Source organism: Dipodomys ordii, unplaced genomic scaffold (assembly GCF_000151885.1).
Source record: "Dipodomys ordii isolate 6190 unplaced genomic scaffold, Dord_2.0 Scaffold94, whole genome shotgun sequence".
NCBI lineage: Eukaryota > Metazoa > Chordata > Mammalia > Rodentia > Heteromyidae > Dipodomys > Dipodomys ordii.
Genome location: NW_012267310.1, coordinates 2,600,244 through 2,622,635, shown reverse-complemented (window position 1 = coordinate 2,622,635; position 22,392 = coordinate 2,600,244). Strand labels below are relative to the sequence as shown.

The following is a 22,392-nucleotide window of genomic DNA, read 5'->3' as shown; positions in this document are numbered from 1 at the left end:
ATCAACCAGCAGTCCATAGGCATCAGAAATCACCCAAAGACTTGTCATAAATGCTACTTCCCAGGCTCCACACAGACCCAGACACTCAGGATGGGCTACAATGGTTCATCATCCTGCTAATGGTACTGACTCACCCTCAAAGATAAGAATGAATAATCTGATGCATTCCCCCCCCGCAAGAAAAAAAAAACATACAACGTGTCCATGAGCTCTGAAACATGCAAACTCCATTAAATTCACTCCTATAAAGGATCAAGAGGAACAAGCCTTCGATAAAGATATGTGTCCGATTCCTACTTATCCCAGACATTTGCTTTTATGCTTAATAAAGGCACAAAGGTAACAGTGGATTTGCCCAAAAGCAGAAGAATCTAAAATCCACAAAGTAAGAGCATTACTTCTCCATCACCACCTCTCAGCAGCAGCTGCTTACTTGAGCACTCCTTTGAAGAGCGGATCACAGGGGTGAAAGCGAGGCTGAACGTGTGAAATGATCATGGCCTTGGGTTACCTAATACCCAATAGCCCCCAGGAAAGTCCACAGAACTACCTGTACAAACAGAACCTCAATGGTCTTGTCCCACCCACCGGTCCAGCCAAAGCTGCTTCCACTGACACATTGCTAGAAGCCTCTCTCAATCTCCAGCATTCTTCTAGCCAAGTACTTTCAACTACTGACTCCTCTGACTTCATTACTAACCTCTCAGGAATGGAAGTCTGTAAGGCCGTGAGACTCTTACCTCCAATTATCTTCCCCCAAAAAGCCAGAAGTGGAGCTGTGGCTGAAGTGGTAGAGTACTAGCAGGGAGGCCAGTGCCCAGGTCCTGAGTTCAAGCCTGGCCCACAAAGAATAAAGTAGAATACAAAGTACCTAGGTGTTATAGGTTGCCACTGGAGCTACACTTGCGAAACCATCGGAATTAGCTGATGATGGCAGGGCACTGTTTGGTGAGTACAGAGAGACTCTGGGGCCTGGAGGAAATGCAAGGATTGGCAGAACTTAAGAGACAGAGGCAGAAGCAAGGTGCACTGGTGTTTTGCTCTCTGCAGGAGAACTCATCCCACCTCCTGCAAAGCCTTGCGTGGGAGTTGCAGGCCTGTGGAGTCGGGAACATTCTGAAGACTTCTCTGGCATCTGCTGTGACAAAGGCCATTCCCTCCCGAGCAGCAGCTTCGGGAAGGCTTTGCCTGCGAGTTCTAGCTGAGTATTTTTCCTGGGCGTGGCTGGCCAGCATAGATCTCAGGGGCCAAGAGCACAAATAAGTCTTTCAGGAGGGATTTGGCTTTGGGCTACATAATTAAATTCCTAGTTCAGAGAGCTGCTCTTCTCAACCTGACTCCCAGCCGGCTGGGGTGGCCAAAGGTGACCGGAGTCCCTGTCCTGTCTAACCTCAACAATCATTACTCAGTGACCTTGAGAATCTTCTTCTCTGCTCTGGAATGGATGAATCTTTCAGATGACACTCCCCTCCACACACACACACACACACACACACACACACACACACACACACACACACACACACAAATCCTTCCTTTATCACTGGATGCTCAGTGGATGTCTCTTTAAAAAAAATATAAGAAAAATAACAAGCCCCTTGTCCTTTCCTGCTTGTTTACAATAAAAGCACATGCTTACAGGAAACACAGAATCCGAAACCAAAAAAAAAAAAAAAAACAGATCGGTGCTTATATCACAATCTGAAATTTACACAGTGGGTTTCACAACATAAAATCACCCATGACCTCTTAAGAGAAGAACATGGGGAGGGGAGAAAAGAACAGGGAGACAGAGATAACAAATTCACCCTTCACAGACGCAGAGACATCCGCATCTATCTTTTGGACTGATCAACCCCTAGCAAAGAACACAACATAACTACATCCCCACGGGGGTCACAAGGCCAAGAGGTGGAAGGCCTCAGACCATAGTGTATCTCTGAATATCTGGACCACTCAGTTCAGGAGGTCAGCCATTGCACAAGGCTGAGATCAGCATCTCTTAGAAGGTTACCTTAATTAGCTGGCAATTCGAAGCTTCATGGTGAGGAAAAGAAAAGTTCCAGCCCCTCACAAATCAAAGCATTTTTTTCAGCTTCCCCAATGGGGTTGCCAAGTGACTCAGCATTGGCCCAGTATGGACACTATTATTGATGAGAAATCTTCCGCCTGGGTAATATACTGCATACAACACATGCCCAAAGAACAGTGCCAAGTCATACCAGGAAGAGAAGGCCAAGTAGTCACCTACACTTCAAATGCAAGCAAACCTTTTCTTAATGTAAGGGTCTACTCCATATCAGAAAGAAAAAGCCCTGAAATAGTCAAAGATTCTTATCTAAGTTTCAAGGAATTATTAGGCAAAGCTTCTCCTTTTTTGTTGACTATTAAAAAGGCAATCAAATTGAGGACAGCAAAGAAAAAAGGGCAAGGGAAAAAAAATAATTTTTCAAAAACAGCCCCAGGGTAGAAAGCAAGTAGCAGAAAAGCCTTCAGCGTCACTGCTCTTTGTGAGTACTGTGAGCGCCACCTAGAGGTCATTTGGAGAAGTGCAAACTCATTCAAGTTGAGGCAGGAAAAAACAAAACACAAAAAACCTACATTTTCCAGGGCTAAACTTGCCGCAGAAAATTGTGGGAAATTTTAGGACCACACCCCTCTTGTTTACTTTTTATTAAAGAAACTGAACTGTAAAAGACAAGATATACTCGGGGAGCCTAGTGAGATCCAGTAGGAGAATTACCTTAATATTTCTCCTCATTGAACTAGCAGAGCTCCTGGCAGATTGAACTAAGCAGAGTTCAAAGAATACTTTTAGGAAAAAATGGAAAGCTCTCATTGAAACAAAACAGAAGGTTGGAGAGCAACTCAAAGGGCAAACAGGAACACATCTAATATTAGGACTGAGAGTCATCCTTCCAGGAAGACTCACAGACAACTTGCCCAGAAAGCCTCAGAAGATCTCACTGAGGCAATCTCAACCCATACATCTCAAAGAACTGACTACAACTTCCAGAACGTTCCTTTTGTATCCATGCATACACCCTCTCACCACCCCAACAGTGACCTTATACTAATTCATACATGCACCTCCCACATCCTCAATCTATGAGGAGTCCGACTAGGACAAAGAATTCTTAATATGCTAAAGGCTCAACTGCCCAATACAAAATACATTCCAAGCCAAGCACTAGTGCTTCACAACTATAATCCTGACTACTAAGGAAGCTAAGATCTGAGGATCAAGGTTCAGAGCCAGCCTGGGCAGGAAAGCCTGTGAGATTCTTATTTCCAAAAAACTACCAAAAATCCAGAAGTGAAGCTATGGCCTAAGTGGTGGAATACTAGCCTTAACCCCAAAAGCTCAGGGACACTGCCCAGGCCCTGAGTTCAAGCCCCCCCACATACACACACACACACATAACAAACACATTCTGTCCTACATACCACAAGCTAGTTCATCAAATAAATGAAGCTGTCAAAAAAAAAACCTACAATATGTTGGTGCTGAAAATTTCAACGACCATCTGGAGAGCTTCCCATCTCAGCCCATGTGTTCTTGCCTTCATCAGCCTGTGCTTCTTTCACATGGCTTAAGACAGCTTTGACAAATCTTGAAGGGGGATCAAAGTTGCCCTTTGTTTTCCTCTAATAACCCTCCTTCCAACTTCCTTCTTCACTATAAACACTGAACAGCCATTTCATGCTTATTGACAAAAGTACTTATGGCAAGGTTCATCCATCTCAGGAATAGGAAAGCTCTAGGAATATGTTCCTAAACTTCCACATGTTCCCACTCACCAAAAGCAAGTATTCCCCACGTGTTGTTCTCTTTGTTTCTTGACTATAAAGTAGAAATAATTGTGTATGAGCTGACTCATGATGACAATGATGGAGAAGGCTGCCTTTATCACAAATGCTTGCACTGAAGCTTTGATCCACTAAAGAAGACATTGTAGGCAAGGGATGCAGAAAATAATAGCGTATCCTGGTGCCACAGGAGATCGCTAATATCAGGAAGGTTTCCAAAACATCTCAAAAAAAAACACTCCTGATTTCACAGTCTCCTAGCTGCAGAGTGGCATGCACGACAAGTATAGCAGGTACACTCTACCTACATGAGCACCAACTTCCTCAGAATATCTACAAGTATTCACAATTCAAGATGGACAGCACTATTTATCTTGAAGTGTATGTTGTATGCTAGTATTGGGACTTGAACTCGGGGACTTGCACACTTGCTTGGCTTTTCTCCTCTAGGCTAGTGCTCTACCACTTGAGCCACAGCACCACTTCTGGTTTTCTGGTGGTTTCTTGGAGATAAGAGTCTCACAGACTTTCCTTCCCAGGCTGGCTTTGAATCACGATGCTCAGATCTCAACCTCCTGAGTATCAAGGATTACAGGCATGAGCCACCAGCACCTGGCTTATTTTTTGTATACATTGAAGAGTCTGCCTGGCCTGCAGTTTGCAAGCATATTCCTTGGGTCATTTATGCAAAACAATAGGTTAGAAAGAAGATCTGCTTGGTTATAGGAAATGATTTGCCTCCGGACATTTGCACACATCATGCACAAAAGAGGACACATGGCCAATGTGGGTTTTGCTTCTTCTTTGCATCTTGAGGGCTCTTCTGCCAGCTGCTCCCCATGGCTCCCCGCTGCTCTGCATTCTGCCATATCCAATGATGGTTTATGACAAAATTCACTAGGCAGCAAGCCATGTGGCTCTTACAGACAGCAATTAGGAGAGAGGGAAAGGCCGAATTACACAGCACTGGAGAATGCAGTTAGGGAAAGAAAGTCAGATCTTATTTTCTCTTACCTCCTGGTGATGAAATCCAATAGCAAATTCCTAATTCTAGAGTCATTTAGCGCCAACAGCTCATTTTCATATGAAAATCAACTCACATACAATACTAAACATGGAAATCTATTTAAAGCAAAAAATGTGTATATTTTTTCATTGAAAGGAATCATTACTTTTTCTTTGGCTTTCCTTTTTGTTACTGAATCCATCCACTCGTTTTCTTTCTCCAGCATGTCAATAAAGGCCCAGCGAACACCCTCAATCAATTCTTCCATCTGCAAGAAAATATGCAAAGAAGGAGCATCAAAACCAAAGACAATAAACAAGGTTTTCTGGACCAAACTCAGCTTGTATAAGAACTAGTTCAAAGCTGGACACTGGTGGCTCACACCTGAATCCTAGCTACCCAGGAGGCTGAGATCTGAGGATTGCAGTTCAAATCCAGCCCAGGCAGGAAATTCCCCATGGGACTCTTATCTCCAATTAGCCACCAGAAAACTGGAAGTGGTGCTGTGGCTCAAGTGGTAGAGTGTTTGCCTTGAGCTGAAGAGCTCAGAGACAGTGCCCAGGCCCAGAGTTCAAGCCCTACAACCGACAAAAAAAAAAAAACAAAAAAAAAACAAAGAGCTAGCTCAAGGCTGAACGTGGTATAAGGAATCCTTTGTGGCTCAACTCCAGCAATATGTTTGTTTCCATGAGAACAATTTGGTAGACCATGTTTAAAAGAATTATATGAAAAGAAAGGAATTCACCAGTGGTTATGACTAACAAATGACTTACCTATCTGTAGCTACCATATTGGTTCATCCCTATCAAGTTAGCAACCAATTTCTATAGTTTAACAAGTACCTGAGAGACACATGGGCTGTGAGCAAGAGAGACACTGCTACCACAGAGACATGCAGAGGGCCAGCACCCCAAAGAACATATTACTGGTATGAGTCAGACTTATGTCAAGAAAGACCCCATATCTTTCCCAATTTGATCAAGAATGCTTGGCTATTTACCAACTTTCTGCCTTCCTGTCTGCTCTCTCATGGTTCACCAAAGCTATTATTTCAGATCTGGAATAATAGGACAGAAAGGAGCTTCCCCAGCAAGGATGACTTATAAAAGATCTATTTCCACATATTTAAAGAAGGAGGACACATCTGCATTGAAGATACATGCATCCTAGCTTTGCCACCAGCATATGCTGGACAATGGAGAAGACTAGAAGAAAAGAGACATCAATGCTAAATTTAGAGGCCACACAGAGATGAGTGAGGAGATTCTGTTGCCTATGTGTACCCCCATACAAGAAAATCTGGCTTACTTCTAGAATCCTAGCTACTTTGGAGGCTGAGATCAAGAGGATCATGGTTTAAAACCAGCAAAGACAGAAATATTTGTGAAATTCCATCTCCAAAATAACAAGCAAAAAGCAAGTCTGGAGAAGTGGTTCAAGTGGTAAATCACCAGCTAAACAAGCAAGCTGAGTAACTATTAGACCCTGAATTCAAACTCTTGTGGTAGCAAAAAAAAAGCACCATTCATGCTCCAGGTGTGGTGGTGTATGTCTGTAATTGTACATGAGTAGAGACGGGAAGATTTTAGTTCCAAGCTAGCTCCCTGTTTAGGGGTAGGTTGGTTAGCAAGATTTTATCTCAAAAACAAGTCAGGCATGGTAGTATGCACATGCAGTCTCAGCTACAGAAGAAATAGGAATGGACTGTGCTGGTGGCTCACACTTGTAATCCTAGCTATTCAGAAGGCTGACATCTGAGAACTGCAGTACAAAGCCAGTCAAAGTAGGAAAATCTGTGAGACTCTTATTTCCAATTAATAACCTACAATGTATCTAAAGTGGCAGAGTGCCAGCCTTGAGCAAAAAGATTGAAGACAGTGCCTGAGTTCAAACCCTAGGACCAGCACAAAAAGAGGAGGAGGAGGAGGAGGAGGAGGAAGAGGCAGCAGCAGCGGCGGCAGGGAGATTAGGCAAAATCAAGAGACTGTATCCAGAAAACAAAGCAAAAAAGTCACAGGTGGAGTTCAAGTGGTAGATTACTTTCCTAGCAAGCAAAAGAAGATGAGTTCACATCTTAGTAGAAAGAAATTAAAGGCAGGAGGGAAAGGAATTCCATTCAGCAGAAATGTTCTAGATTCCTTAGTGGGACACTCAAATCAGAATACTGGGGTCTAAGCCCAAAATTAAACTGAAATTTGAAATTATAAGCTACAAACCAATTTTTACCATTCCCTACACAGGAAATGAGTCTAAATGTTTCCTTTGTTATATAAGGAATTGTCGACGCAATGCTAAAAATAATTTCTTTCTGTTTAATAAGTTTTCAGCTCTGTTTTCAGCTCAATAACAGTTGTAAGAAAACCAGAGTTGGAAATCAGTGGGCTGGGTTCCATCGTATGTAAATAAGAACAAACAGCAGATGGAAGCGGGGGGATCGTCACAGCTATTTCTTCTCAACTTTAGTAAAACATTCAAAGGAGAGAAACCTTAACTTGGGATTGGGGCATGATAAAAACATGAAATGAAAGGAGAGCAAAAGTCCTTTAAAAATCATTGTCAAGAGTCAGGCATACTGGCTCCCAACTGTAATTCCTGCTACTTAACAGAGATCAGGAGGATCAGAGTTCATGACCAGCCCAGGTGAAAAAGACCCCACCTCAACAACAACAACAAAAAGTGCCTGGCGTAATAGTATGTGCCTATCACCACAGACAGGTGGGACACATAAATAGGAGGATCACAGTCCAAGTCAGTCTAGGCAAAAACCACAATATCCTATTCGAAAAATAACTAAAGCAAAAATGGTTGAAGGACTTGACTTTAAATGGTTGGGAACTGTCTAACAAACAGTTAAGACCCTAGAACTGCTGGGCTTTGGTGGCTCATGCCTGTAATCCTAGCTACTCAAGAAGCTAAGATCTAAGAATTGTGCTTAGAAGATAGCCTGCGCAGAGAACTCCATGAGATTCTTATCTCCAATTAACCAGCAAAAAGCTGGAAGTGGAGTTGTGGCTCCACAATGGTAGAATGCTAGACTTGAGCAAAAAGATCTCAGGGATAGATGCAGGCCTTGAGCTCAAGCCCTGGAACCAACAACAACAACAACAACAAAAAGAGAGAGCCTAGTACTGTCAAAAATAGTCAAGTACTTCAGAACTTAGCCTGCACATTGAAATTTTGGGGAAAGGATCATTAAAAATTCTCATAAAAATAATTAAAAACTACCCCTTCACAAATTATAACAATATCAAATACAGTGAAAACAGGGGTTATACTGTGGGGGAGGGACATACAAAACAACAAAGAAATATTTTATAAATATGTTAGACACAATAGCAAGAAAGAAAAAATATTTGAGTCCTTAACTTGGGGTTCATTTCATTTAACATCAGCTTATCTGACCATTTCTGCTTGTCTCAGACATATGCTAGTTATTGCAGATAACGGAAACCATGGGACCTATGTTTCTTTGGGCCTGGCTTACATCACTTAACAATGCTTGATAAGAAATGTACTCATTACCTTGCCCATGTAATTGTAACCCCTCTGTCCAGTATTTTCACAATAAAAAAAGGACAGTCAAAAAAATTAAAAACTAAAGCTAGATCCTTATATATCACCCTGTACCAGCATCAATTCTAACTGGATCAAAGACTTCAATGTAAGGCCAGATACCATGAAAATATTAGAGGAAGGGGTAGAGGAGAAACATTAGGGCTCCTAGGCACGGGTCAAAACTTCCTAAGTAAAGATCCAAATCAAAACAAATCAAAGAAAGACTGGCTCAATGAAATCATATTGAACAGAAGGGTTTCTACATGGCAAAGGACATAGCTAGCAAAATTAATAGAAAGCCCATAGAATGAGAAAAGATTTTTACTAGCTATGCATCAGACAAGGGCCTCATATCTAAAATATACTTAGAGCTGAAAAATTAGCCCTCCCCCCAAAAAAAACCATCAAAGAAACAACCCAATTAATAAATGCTCTAAAGACTTAAAATGAGACTTCTCCAAAGAAGAAGTAACAATGGCCAATAGACACGTGAAGAAATGTTCAACATCTCTGGACATAAAAGAAATGCAAATCAAGACAACATGGAGATTCCACCTCACCCCAGTTAGAATGCTATAATCAAGAACTCTAATAACAACAGATGCTGGCAGGGATGTGGCCAAAAGGGAGCCTACTACACTTGTTCAACCACTCTGGAAAGCAGTATGTAGGTTCCTGAAAAGACTAAACATAGAGATGCCCTATGACCCAGCAATCCCACTCCTGGACATTTATCCAATAGACCACAAACATGACCACATTAAAGCAACCAGCACATCCATGGTCATTGCAGCACTGTTGACCATAGCCAAGATATGGACTCAACCCAGATGCTCCTCAGTGGACAAATGGATCAAGAAAATGTGGTATGTATACACAGTAGAATTCTATGCTTCCATCAGAAAGAATGCTATTTTACCATTCATATGGAAATGGAAAGACTTGAAAAATATTAAGTGAAGTAAACCAGACTCAAAGTAACATAGGCTACATGGTCTCCCTCATTTGCTGTAACTAGAATGTACCTATAAATATACAAGTAAACATACTGGGTGGTAAAAGACAAAGAATTACACTTGAACATGATAAATTATACAGGACTCTAGACATGCACACTGTAAGACCAAAGGAGGATATTCTTCAGAAAAAGACTCAATAGCTGTGTGCATATGATCATATAAAATACGTTTATTGAAATGAACTCCAGGAAATGGAAATAAGAGGTTTTTGTTATTTTGCATTTTGTTCTTGTTTGGGTTTTTTTTTGGGGGGTCCAGTCATAGGGCCTGAACTCTGGGCCTGAGTGCTGTCACTCAGCTCTTCAGCTCAAGGCTAGTGCTCTACCACTTGAGCCACAATGCCACTTCCGGCTTTTTTCTTTTTGCTTATGCGGTGCTGAGGAATCGAACCCAGGGCCTCATGCATGCAAGGCAAGCGCTCTACCATTGAGCCACCTTCCCAGCCCCATTGTTTGGGTTTTTGTGGGGTTTTTTCTCCTTTATCACACTTTTAATTTTTTGCACCTTTTGTCTTGTTTGTAAGTTCATTTGTTTGGGGGAGTGTAAGGGGAATCAGAGAAATAGTGGTACAAAGGGTGAACAAATTTAGCAATACTCACTAAACACTATGTTGAAAATGAACTAAACAACTTGTGGGTGGGGATAGGAGGGAAAAACTGGGAGAGACGGGAAGTATTGACATTGTCAATAAAGAAGTAGACTCGAGCTGGGAATGTGGCTTAGTGGTAGAGTGTTTCCCTAGCATGCATGAAGCTCTGGGTTTGATTCCTCAGTACCACATAAACAAAGCTGGAAGGGGTGCTGTGGCTCAAGTGGTAGAAAACCCAGGACTGGCAAACAGAAATGCACTCATCACCTGACTTATGTAATATAACCCCTCTGTACATCAACTTTACACAACAATAAAATTAAAAATTTTAAAAAAACAAAAAGACTCCTGGGTCCAAGCATTAGAATAGTAATATCATTAGTGTAAGTTCTAGCCTGGACACTGAAAGTTTTTAAAGTTCTCCCTGGTAATTCCAGGACTACATGGTATCCGCATTTATTTAATGAGTAGGGAAGTTAAAGGTTGATAATGTACTCAAGCTCATACAGCTAGTGAGGGTCATAAACAGGTCATCTGACCACCAAGCTAAAATGACAATTACGAGCTCAGAGTTTCTAGAAGCAACAGAAGTATCCTCCATAAATCAGAGGAAAATGCCAGGAAAGTCTAAGGAAACCAACAAAAAAAATACACAAGAAACAGAAACCCCATAGGCAGGGTGAAAAAAAAATGACAAGGGCCAGGTACTGGTGGCTCATGCCTGTAATCCTAGCTACTCAGAAGGCTGAGATCTGAGGATCGCAGTTCAAAGCCAGCCCGGGCAGGAAAGTCCATGAGACTCTTATCTCCAATAAACCAATCAGAAAACCGGAAGTGGTGCTGTGGCTCAAGTGGTAGAGAGCTAGCCTTGAGCTGGAAAGCTGAGGCATAGTGCCCAGGCTCAGAGTTCAAGCCCCATGACTGACAAAATAAAAAAGACAAGGAAACCTGCAGGGACTAGATCTTTCATCTCTGCAGTCCTCATCACCCTTAAACCTTTATAACCATAGCAAGCAGCAGAACTCATGAGCCGGGATATCTACTGCATGTAGAAAGAGAAATGGCATCTTCCCAGATCAGAGGTGGGGTGAGGAAGGCAGCTCATAAGGATAGAAGGAAGTGAATAGATTGATTGATTGATTGGAGAGATTTTGTGTCCAAATGAATAGAACTAGGTGATTAATTGAATTAGGAAGGTAAGGAAAGTGAGGAGAGAAACAGATTTATCCCAAGGCTGTAGACATGGACACCTCAGAGAATGCTTCCATGGTTCTCTGAGAGGAGGAACACTGGAGGAGAAAGAGGGCTGGGGGCAGAAGGCAGACCACAAGGGGATAAGTTATATATGAGGAGTGTAGATATCAAGGCTGTACAAGTTTGTTTAGAAAACAAAGCAAACAAAGATGAGAAATGCACCTGGGTTAAGGGAGGGGTCTGAGGGGTTGTGTTTTGTGCATGTTTGTTGTTGCAGAACATGTAAGATGACTTATTGTATTTAAATATCAACAGAAAGGATCCAATGAAAGGACAATGTTGAAAACATGCGAGGAAAAAAAGCCATTACTAAGCTGGGTGCCAGTGGCTCATGCCTGTAATATTAGCTTCTCAGGAGAATGAGATGAGGATCGTAGCTCATATGGAACCAATGGAATTCTATTCCTCCATCAGAAAGAATGACACTGCCTCATTTGTTAGGAAATACAAAGACTTGGAAAAATCATTAAGTGAAGTAAGCCAGGCCCAAAGAAACATAGATCCCATGGTTTCCCTCAGTTGCAATAACTAGTATATGTCTAGGACAAGCAGAAAAGGTACATATGACCATATAAGATGATGCTAAGCGAAATAAACCCCAAGATAGGGACACAAGTGGTTTTATGCTTCTTGCTATTGTTTTTAATGTATTTATAATGTACCATGTGACATTTTTTGTTTCTTTTTAAAGTTCTTCCCCCATGGTATAACCCCTGTTGACATTGTATTTGATTCCGGTGCCCTGCATCTTGTATATACATTGTTTTGGGAGGGGAAGGGAAATAACAAAATGCTGAAATAAGGATACAGGTTGACCCATTGTAACAATAAGGTGTACAAGACACTATGTTGAAAAACGAACTTTACAATTTAGGCAGGGAGAGGGAAAAGGGGAGGGGGGAGTGTAGTTGTGGAGGTGGGAGGGAAGGGATGGTAGGGGAAAAACAAAGGAGGAGGTAACAATGCTTGATAGGAAATGGACTCATTACCTTACTGTAACTGTAACCCCTCTGTACAGTATTTTTACAATAAAAATCTATATACAAAAAAAAAGGAGGATCGTGGCTCAAAGCCAGACTGCACAGGAAAGTCTCCAATTAACCACCAAAAAAGCCAAAGCAGAACTGTGGTGCAAGTGGTAGAGCCCTAGCATAAAAGCTCAGAAACAGCACCCATGTCCTGTGTTCAAGCTCCAGGACCCATGTACACGTACACATGTGCACGTGCATGTGCGCACACACACGCACACACACACACACACACACACACACACAGAGCTACAAATAATCTTTGAATGTACAAATGGAAGATAGGAACCAGAGACTATATGACTATATGGAAGGAGTCACCTGAGACATAGACAGGACTATAGAAAACATAAAGCAGTGGGCAGGTGGACAGGCAAGAGCATTAGTAGATTAGAGGGTAGAAGGTTGATGGCTCAATAAGTAGTTAAGTGGTACAGTGTTGGTCTAGCATATTCTATGACCTGGGTTTAAGCCCCAGTACTGCAAAAAAACCCCAAAGTTGAGAAAGTGCTTGTCTAATCAATCACATGGCTTTTGTCCATGCAGTAGAATTGACATTTGCAGAAAAATCTTCTCTGAAATATTCTCTTTCTTCACACATAACGTCATGCATTCTGGCAGCATAAATGTACTGGTAGGAAGAGAAGAACTTGTGGGTTTTTTTAAGGACAATAAGATTTTTTTCTTATAGGAAGCTCCTCAGTGCAATGATAGGAGGAAGGAGGGGGGAATAGGAATTTGATAAAGAAAACAAATGCAGTTTGTTTCCTGGGGCTATTAAGCTTAAAATAATGACACTAATGGTAATGTGTGTGTGTGTGTGTGTGTGTGTGTGTGTGTGTGGTAGTGGTAGTGGTTTAATAAAAGAGAATGAATTTAGCACTTGAAAAAAAATATTTTTTTTTCTTAATACCCCGGCCAATATATAGCAGTGATAGAAAGGCAGTTAATGAATAAGCAGAAAGCTAAACATCACCAAGGAAAATATCAGTTTGGAGTAAGGTGTACAAAAATTCATCTTCAATCCTCATTTTAAATAATCAATTAGGTAAGTGCCAGTGGCGTATGCCTGTGATCCTAGCTATTCAGGAGGCTGAGATCTAAGGACTGCAGTTCAAAGCCAGCCTGAGCAGGAAGGTCTGTAAGACTCTTACTACCAATTAACCACAAAAAAAGCCATTAGTGGGGCTGTGGCTGAAATGGTAGAGCACTAGCTTTGAGTTAAAAAGGAAAAAAAATCTCAGCAATGATGTCCAGACCCTGAGTTCAAGACCCAGGGCTGGCACAAATATAATCATAATAATAACCAAATAAGCCAAATAAGCACTGTCTATGGACAGTGCATTTGTCTATGGACAAATTTTGCTAATTCCTACCATGAATCTTGAGGCCATTTCTCCCTTTTCTCCTTTGGGGGAATTTGATGAACTATACACTTCTTAGTAAAATAGGCCTTTGTGCTTTCAAGTACTTCTTTCTAAGCAGCTTGGTTTCACAGGACCTTCCCGGGCCCCAAATTCATTAAAGGTTTAAGCATGTTGCATAGATTTTTCAAAGCTCTGTCTATAACTTGCTGATTGGTATTCTGATGGAAATACACAGAGGCAAAAAGATTTCAGCTCATTGTCTGAAGAATGACAAACAGTTTACTCATATTCAGCTCCTGCCTTCCTCTGCCCTTCCTCCCCTCCTCCATCCTCACCATCTCTATCTCCCTAAATAACCACACTGACAACTTGCACTCTTTGTAGCCCTGTCAGATGTGTCAGATGTAAGTAAATCTCGTTTCAAGTTTTGTTTTCCCATAAGCCTTTGCCTTTGAGAGCAACTCCCTGGCCCAGCCTCCCCTGCCCCATTTTTAGGTCATTCTCTATTCATCTTTCTCTCCCCCTACCACCCCAGACTTTACAGATTTATTGTAGATCATTTTCTGTGAGATGGTGTTGAACTACCACATCATACTTGAAGAAAGAGGGAAATCTTTGAAGGTGATTAATGTCATTGGTTAGCACATCGAGGCAAATAAGAGAAACAATGATTTTAGCAAGCTAGAACTAGGAAGCTAAATCACTGAACACTTCTGATTTTTATCTTTAGAAAACACAACAGCATGACATAATAACATTTCCTTCAGTCCAGGCATATTCCCTGAGGCAGCAAAAGCCTGACATAATTTTTAAATAAGGAAAAAGAAGCCAAGCACTGGTGGCTCATACCTAGCTATTCAGGAGGCTGAAATGTGAGGATCATAGTTTGAAGCCAACATGGGCAGCTAAGTCAGTGAGACTCTTATCTCCAAGTAACCACCAAAAAGCTGGAAATGGATCTGTAGCTCAAGTGGCAGAGTGCTAGCCTTGAGCAAAAGAAGCTCAGGGACAGTGCCCAGGCCCTGAGTTCAAGCCCTAGGGTCTGCACACACACACACACACACACACACACACACACACACACACACACCACAAATTTTATTTCTTCATCAAACTTTAACCTAGCACCTGATTCCACCATCATATAGCATTAAGTAGAAATCGCTTGAGTAGGAGTTATGTAATTAGTTTTTCCATAGAAAGTATGTCTTTAGGGTCAAAGATAAAAATATAACATACAAACCATGGTAGCCTATGCCTATAATCTTAGCTACTTAGAGGCTGAGATTTGAGTATCACAGTTCAAAGCCAGGGGAGGAAGGTTGGTGAAACTTTTATCTCCAGTTAATCAGCAAAAAGCCAGAAGTGAAGGTGTTGCTGAAGTGGCAGAGCACCAGCCTTGAGTGAAAAAAAAAAGATGTTGTTTCTTTTCTTCAACCAGTGTTATTTAAGAAAAGGCTCTTCCTTTTCACTCTTTGCAACACATGATCTTGCCATAGTGATCTGTACCAGATACCTGACACTATTGAGTTGCACATGCATATACATCTATGAGTTGGCTGTCCATCCAGGGATTTAAATAAAATCAGACCCTTTTGCCTTAATACATTAACTTATCCTTCCTACTCCTCCTTGGCCCTCTCCTCACGCTCACGTAGGACATTTTTGTTTTGCAGAAATGAGTCGTGATAGCTCCTACTTAGCCATTAGAAGGGACACATGCCAGCAGAGTTTGGAGGGGGTCAATTTGCCCCAAGGTCAGTTGTGGTTTCCTTCAATGCTTTGTCTCTGGCAATAAAGAAACCCTACAAAGCCAACTCAAATTGTACCTCATACCTACAAATCCCAAACCTTAACCCCATATTGATGTCTCATCACCCCTCAGAGGTCCTGTCAGACTTATAATCAGAACAACACACATGTGCTTAATTGCCTTTTCATATCTATTTATTTGGTCTCTCCAATAAAAGGTATAAATGTCGAGGGCAGAAAACATGATTTCAAAAGAATGAGACCATGGCTATGTAAATAATCAAAACGGTATCTTTCAAATTAAAACCGTGGGGCTGAGAAGGTGGCTCAGTGGTAGAGCACTTGCCTTACATGCATGAGGCCCTGGGTTCGATTCCTCAGCACCACATAAGCAAAAAGAAAAAAATTAAAACCGTTATTATTCCCTTTTTCATACAGTTTCCTGATTTTATATCTCACATATGATTTTTTTGGGGGGTCCGGTCATGGGGCCTGAACTCTGGGCCTGGGTACTGTCCCTCAGCTCTTGAGCTCAAGGCTAGCGCTCTACCACTTGAGCCACAGCGCCACTTCTGGCTTTTTTATTTTTGCTTATGTGGTGCTGAGGAATCAAACCCAGGGCCTCAGGCATGCAAGGCAAGCGCTTTAACCACTGAGCCACCTTCCCAGCCCTCACATATGATTTTTTTACATGACAATATTTCTAATGTAAAGAATGTTCCTGCCTAATGATGGTTTATACCAGATGCTAAGTAAATACATACAAGTCCACTTTATGTTCTTTAAAACCTCCACTGAAAGTTTTAGCCTGAGCAATTAAATAATAGGTACACAAACAGGAAGGGAGGAAGTAAAATTGTACCACTTTGTAGACTCCATGATACTATATATAGAAAAAAAACTAAGACTCCACCAAATGACTATTAGAACTGATAAACAAATTCAGTATTGTGGCAGGATACAAAATGAAAGCATAAAAATCAGTAGCAGTTTTATGTACCAATAAAGTTGCTGAGAAAGAAATTATGAAAGCAATTCCATTCACAATAGCTACAAAAATAAAACACTAGGAATAAATTTAACAAAGGAAACGAAAGATTTCTATGATGAAAATTGCAAAACACTGATAAAAGCTGAAGCGGACAGAAAAAATTGAACTACTTCCTATGTCCATGAGTTAGAATAGTTAATATTATTAAAATGTCTGCACAACTGAAAGTGATTTTCAGATTCAAACCAATCCCCATAAAAATATCAATAAGTCTTCACAGAACTAAAAAAGGCAATCCTAAAAGTCATATGAAAGGGAAAAAGACCCCAGATAACCAAAGCAATCTTGAGCCAAAAGAGCAAAGCTAAAGGTATTACACTACATGAATTTTTGTTTTTTGTCAGTCATGGGGCCTGAACTTGGGCCTGCGCACTGTCCCTCAGCTCTTCAGCTCAAGGTTAGTGCTCTACCACTTGAGCCACAGCACCATGTCCGGATTTTTTTCTGCTTATGTGGTGCTGAGGAATCAAACCCAAGGCCTCATGCATGCAAGGTAAACACTCTACCACTGAGCCACCTTCCCAGCCCCTACACTACTTGATTTTAAGGCATATCACAGAGCCATAGTAATAATAATAGCATAGTCTTGGAATTAAAATGGACACAGAAACCAATAAAAAGAACAGAGATACACAAAATAAACCCATATGTCTCAGGCTAATTGATCTAAAGCCAATTGATGCTCTACAAAGAGCCAAAATATACATAATAGAAAGGATAGCCTCTTCAATAAATGCTGCTGGATGTTTATATGCAGAAGATATAAATTTTACTGTTATCTCTGACCTTATGCAAAAAATCAACTAAAAATGGATCAAAGACCTACATGTAAAATTTCAAACTATGAAACTGATAGGAAGAAGCACAGGGAAACACTTCTAGATGTTGGTATAGAAAATGATTGTTTGAGCCAGGCACTGATGGCTCACACCTGTAATCCTAGCTACTCAGGAGGCTGAGACCTGAGGATCATGGTTCAAAGACAGAAAGTATGAGACCTTATCTCCAATTAACCAATAGAAAACCAGAAGTGGTACTATGGCTCCAAGTGGGAGAGCACTAGCTTTGAGCAAAAAAGCTCAAGGACAGCATCCAAGCCCTGAAGTCATGCCCCATGACCGACAAGAAAATGATATTTGGGATCTGACTTCAAAATCACAGACTACAAAAGCAAAAATAGGCAAATGATATTATATCAAACTGAGCACCTCTGCACAGCAAAAGAAATAATCAATTAAGAGACCACCTAGAAAATGACAGAAAATATTTGGAAACTCTTCATCTGACAAAGGATTGCTATCCAAAATATGTAAACAATTCAATAAATTCATAAGCCTAGAAAAAAACAAAGAATCCGATATTAAAATTGGGAAATGATCAGAGTAGATATGTCTTAAAAGAAGAATGGAAATCAAAACCACAATGGGTACCATCTCAGGTAGAAAGGAAAAAAGGAAGGAAGGAAGAAAATAAACCTAACTTTGAGAAAGACTAGATCACACAGCAAAATAAGACTTTTACAAGGCAACCAGACTCATAATGGCCCAGTCATTAACTATGGTAATACCCCTAACCTCCCATCCCCCAGCTAACAACTATGACTGGTCATTTCCAAGTTTCAGAACTGACTGAGGCATAAACTCTTCTTTCCACAGGTCTGATCCAATCTGCTTGACAAAGCTGCGGCTGATAAAGACACACTGTTGTTTCCAGCACTATCCAGAGATCTAGACAACAAACAAGAAAGGTCGGCCAAATGTGTCATCATCATGGCAGCATACTCAAGGACAAAGTCAAGAGTGGCGTCCACATTTACTTCATAAGAATTTCCCATTGAGCTATCTAAATTACTTCTTTTGCTGGATGTCATTTTACCCAAGATTGCATAAATAGGCTGTCAGGATTGGGGTCTGAGGATATTTGTTGTAACAAGATTTAGCCCCTGGAGAGTTGTGAAACCTGGATCTGTTATAGAAATTATATTTAGCTCCTTGAATAATTTCATGAAGATCTTCTATGAGCCAAACTTAGTGTTAAATCTTAGGGCAGGTTTTGGAAAGTGTCCAGGCCCCTCGCATCACAGAAATCTTTATTCGAACTACAAGCTACTATGGTAGGTATATATGAAGAACTATCAGAGCACCCCACCCCCAAGGCACCTTCTTCATTCTAAGATAATTTGGAAAGACATGATCTCCATGGAAAAGTTGCCAGATTCCATCTCAAAACTTCTTTGGGGAGAGGGCGGGTAGTCATTGGGTTTGAACTCAGAGCCTGGGCACCGTCCCTGAGGGTTTTTTTTGGGGGGGGGGGGCTTTGCTCTAGGCTAGTGCTCTATTTTCAGTTTTCTGCTGGTTCATTGGAAATAAGAGTCTCATGGACTTTCCTACCTGGGCTGGCTTCAAACCTCAATCCTCAGATCTCAGCCTCTTAAGTAGCTAGGATTACAGGGGTGAGCCCCCAGTTCCTGGCTCATCTCAAAACTTGGATGCTATGAATTCTATCTCTACTATTCACTGCAAGCACAACACACAAAAGTATGAGCAGCTGCCATTTCCTAGGCACTTTTTGATCCAGGTCTTGTGCTAAGCCTTCTATGAGGATTAGAGAGACAAATACTGAGAGACAAGTACTGTTCTCACCCCTATCTGTGATAACTTACAACTATGGCTTTCAGTTCCACACCCCTTCTTTTGCTATGTGACTGCAGATCTGCTCACTAAAAACACAGAGTCCATTTCTCTCTTGTGTGTATCTAGATTGGATTTATGGCTTGCTTCAGCTAACAGGATGGCCACATGACGTTATGCCAGCTGTGAGCCTGAGTCTCAGGAGGCCTCACATGTTTCTGCTTGCTCACTTGTGCTTCTGCCATCACAGTGAGAGCGTGCCCAGGCTTAGCTGGCTGATGGAAGGATGACACATGGAGCAGGGCCTAGTTGTCCCGATCACTTCTGCCAAAGGCAACCTTGATTGGCCAACCCTTAGACATGGGAGCAAGCACAGCCAAAATCAGCAGAGCTGTGCAGGGGTCCACCACTGACTCCAGATGCATTAGCAGTAATTACTTATTGCTCAATGACAGTCAGATTTTGTGACTGATTGTTACACAGCATTACTATAGCAACAGAGACTCATTATACATAAGAAAAAGAGGTTCAAGGAGGTTAAACTATGAATCCAAGTTAAAGCCCAACTTGGTAAACGTGGATCCAAATTGCAACTTTGCAAAATAAAATAAAACTGGATGCAATTTCTATTGGAGGTTGATATTTGATAACTATATTTTAAAAATTCTTCAGAACCCAGATCACTTTGGTGATTGAAGGACAAGTCTTCAGTAGAGTTTCTCTGGAAAGTGATCTTGATCTGGTGGTTTACTGGAGGTAAAGATCTCATGGACTTCCTTGTCTGGGCTGGCTTCGAACCATGATCCTCAGATCTCAGCCTCCTGGGTAGCTAGGATTACAGTTGTGAGCCACTAGTGCCAAGTTCTATAAGACTCTTATCTCCAATTAACTAGCAAAAAGCAAGAAGTGGAAGTGTGTATGCCTCAAGTGGTAGAGCTCCAGCCTTGAGTGAAAAAAATTAAGCAAGAGCGAGAGACATTGAATTCAAGCCCCAGTACTGGCATCAAAAGAAAGAAAAGAAGCACTCAGTAGAAGGGCAGTGTTGTAATGCATATAATGCATGACATTGACTTTCATGTGACTTCTGCCATCAACGTTATAGTTACATCTCATTTCCTCACCCACTGAGAGAAACGGTGAAGAAGGGAATTGGGGAATGTAAAGAATATTAATGGTAGCACATCAATTCAATTATCATGCCTTACTAATGAGGTGAACTCCTTGTGTATGGAGGTTGCAAGTACAAACTTCACCTCTGCAATTAGACCCATGTGGGTATTTAAGTCTTCAACACCAGCTGCAGCGGTATGGAGTAGGAGAAGATGTCTTTTCTTAAGGTAAGAATTACACTGCAATTGCTATGCAGAAAGCAACTCAGAAAAATAGAAGACACCGTAGGTCATCTATAGCATTGCTTGAGCATTGCTTGCTGTTTTTTACCATAAAGGGGGAAAAGCAAGCTACTAGAGTACACACTAGTGTAAGAAAAAAATAATTTTTCACTTAATAATAAAGTCTAGATCTGAAGTGTGATAAAAGATTTACTCTGCATTCATTAGGCTAACCTGCATACAGAAATGTTTTAATATATAATGAGAAACCAATGCCTTTAACTTTAATCTGAAGGCTGGCAAAAAATTGCCCTCCTTGACCACCCTCAACATTACTGTCCTCCTGTCCCCAACCTTCACCCTGTCCTACCTAGCTAAGTTGTAACAAGAATCTTGTTAAATGGCTTTAGAGAGAATTTTTATGTGTGTGCGTGTACCAGGGCTTGAATTCATGACTTGGATGGTGTCCTTGAGTTTTTTGCTCAAAGCTAGTTAGTGTTCTACCACTTGAGCCGCAGCTCTACATAGGGATTTGTGGTGATTAAGTGGAGATAAGAGTCTCATGAACTTTCCTGCCAAAGCTGGCTTCAAACCATGATAGTCAAATCTCAGCCTCCTGAGATTACAGGATCTAGAGAGATCCTTAACTTCACATCATTCTCAACATCAAACCAAAATCCCTTATTTCTTTCCCATTCCATCTGATTCCCCTAGCCTGCTTGTAGCAAGAATCCTATTGTTGGTGTAGCCCACTTAGTTATTTTCCATCCAATGACCCCCACTTCTGTCTGTTGACTATACGTCTCTGTGTTTGTAGTTGAGCTCAATCTCTCCCCATTGCAACAGACTTAACACCCAATGCAATAGTCTTCAGTAGCACGTCTTACTATTTTAATAAGCATTAAAATATTTTTCCATTAACAGGGTCCACTGTATAACAAAAATATGCAAAAATTTCAAGAGCAAGAAAAATATGCCTACTAGCAGAGTTGAGTTATATGAATAAAGATATATAATTTGAGTACACAGTATCTACAGTGAAATTAAATGAGATAGGATTGAATGCAGAAAATCAGCCAAAATGTTCAAATGGGCACTCCAACTGAATTTTCTAGAAACTAAAAGCAAAAAGGACAGTTTTTGAATCAGTGCAATAAAAAATTCTTCTTTGATGTATATGTGCACATTTCTGCCTTAGTAACTAGAGAATAATAAACATTAATAAAAAGTTCTTTGGAAATAAATTTACACAGCCTTGGGTCACCATTCCAGATAATCAGAGATCACTTGTTAGAACCAAGCTTGTACCTGGTTTTAAAAGAAATACCGAAAGATATACAGAAAATACAGAAAGATATAACTAGAAAGTTTTTCTTATATTAAAGGTCTAATAATCCACTTTTTACTTATTGTTTCCCTCTTTCTTCTGAGAATTAAATAGACACAAAATGTTATGTTGGTTGAATTTGAATTCAGATTTCACTGTTTAACATATTGAAATACTAGAAATAAAACTTATTGCCACTGTTTTGCATTCCTAAAATTCTAAGACAGAAAATGTGTGACTTTTTATCTTTATTAGATCTTACTATGACATAATATACTAACCAGGATGAATTAATTTCAGGAAGAGCCACAGAGAAGTCTCTGGGCTCCTCTTTTCATTTATCAAATTGATGATAATTCAAGTATTTTTCAGAGAAAGACAAAGAAATATACTATGGCCATGTGGTAAAGGCTTGCTTCTCAGGATGACATTATTCACAGATTATAGAGCCTTTAAGATATGGAATTTAGCCTGGCACCGGTGGCTCACGCCTGTAATCCTAGCTACTCAGGAGGCTGAGATCTGAGGATTGTGGTTCAAAGCCAGCCCAGAGAGGAAAAGCCGTGAAACTCTTATCTCCAATAAACCACCAGAAAACCGGAAGTGGCGCTGTAGCTCAAGTGGTAGAGCACTAGCCTTGAGCAAAAGAAGCTCAGGGACAGTGCCCAGGCCC

At 40.9% G+C, this 22,392-nt stretch overlaps 1 protein-coding gene across 1 annotated transcript in view; it reads right to left on the bottom strand.

Moving 5' to 3' along the window:
* The window catches only part of Phex (phosphate regulating endopeptidase homolog, X-linked), a 210,161-nt gene that overhangs the window by 95,737 nt on the left and 92,032 nt on the right, over window positions 1–22,392 (bottom strand). The window contains exon 13 of the mRNA XM_013026527.1: window positions 4,983–5,084. Within this exon, the coding sequence (XP_012881981.1) occupies window positions 4,983–5,084 (102 nt within the window). The remainder of the gene's footprint in view (window positions 1–4,982; window positions 5,085–22,392) is intronic.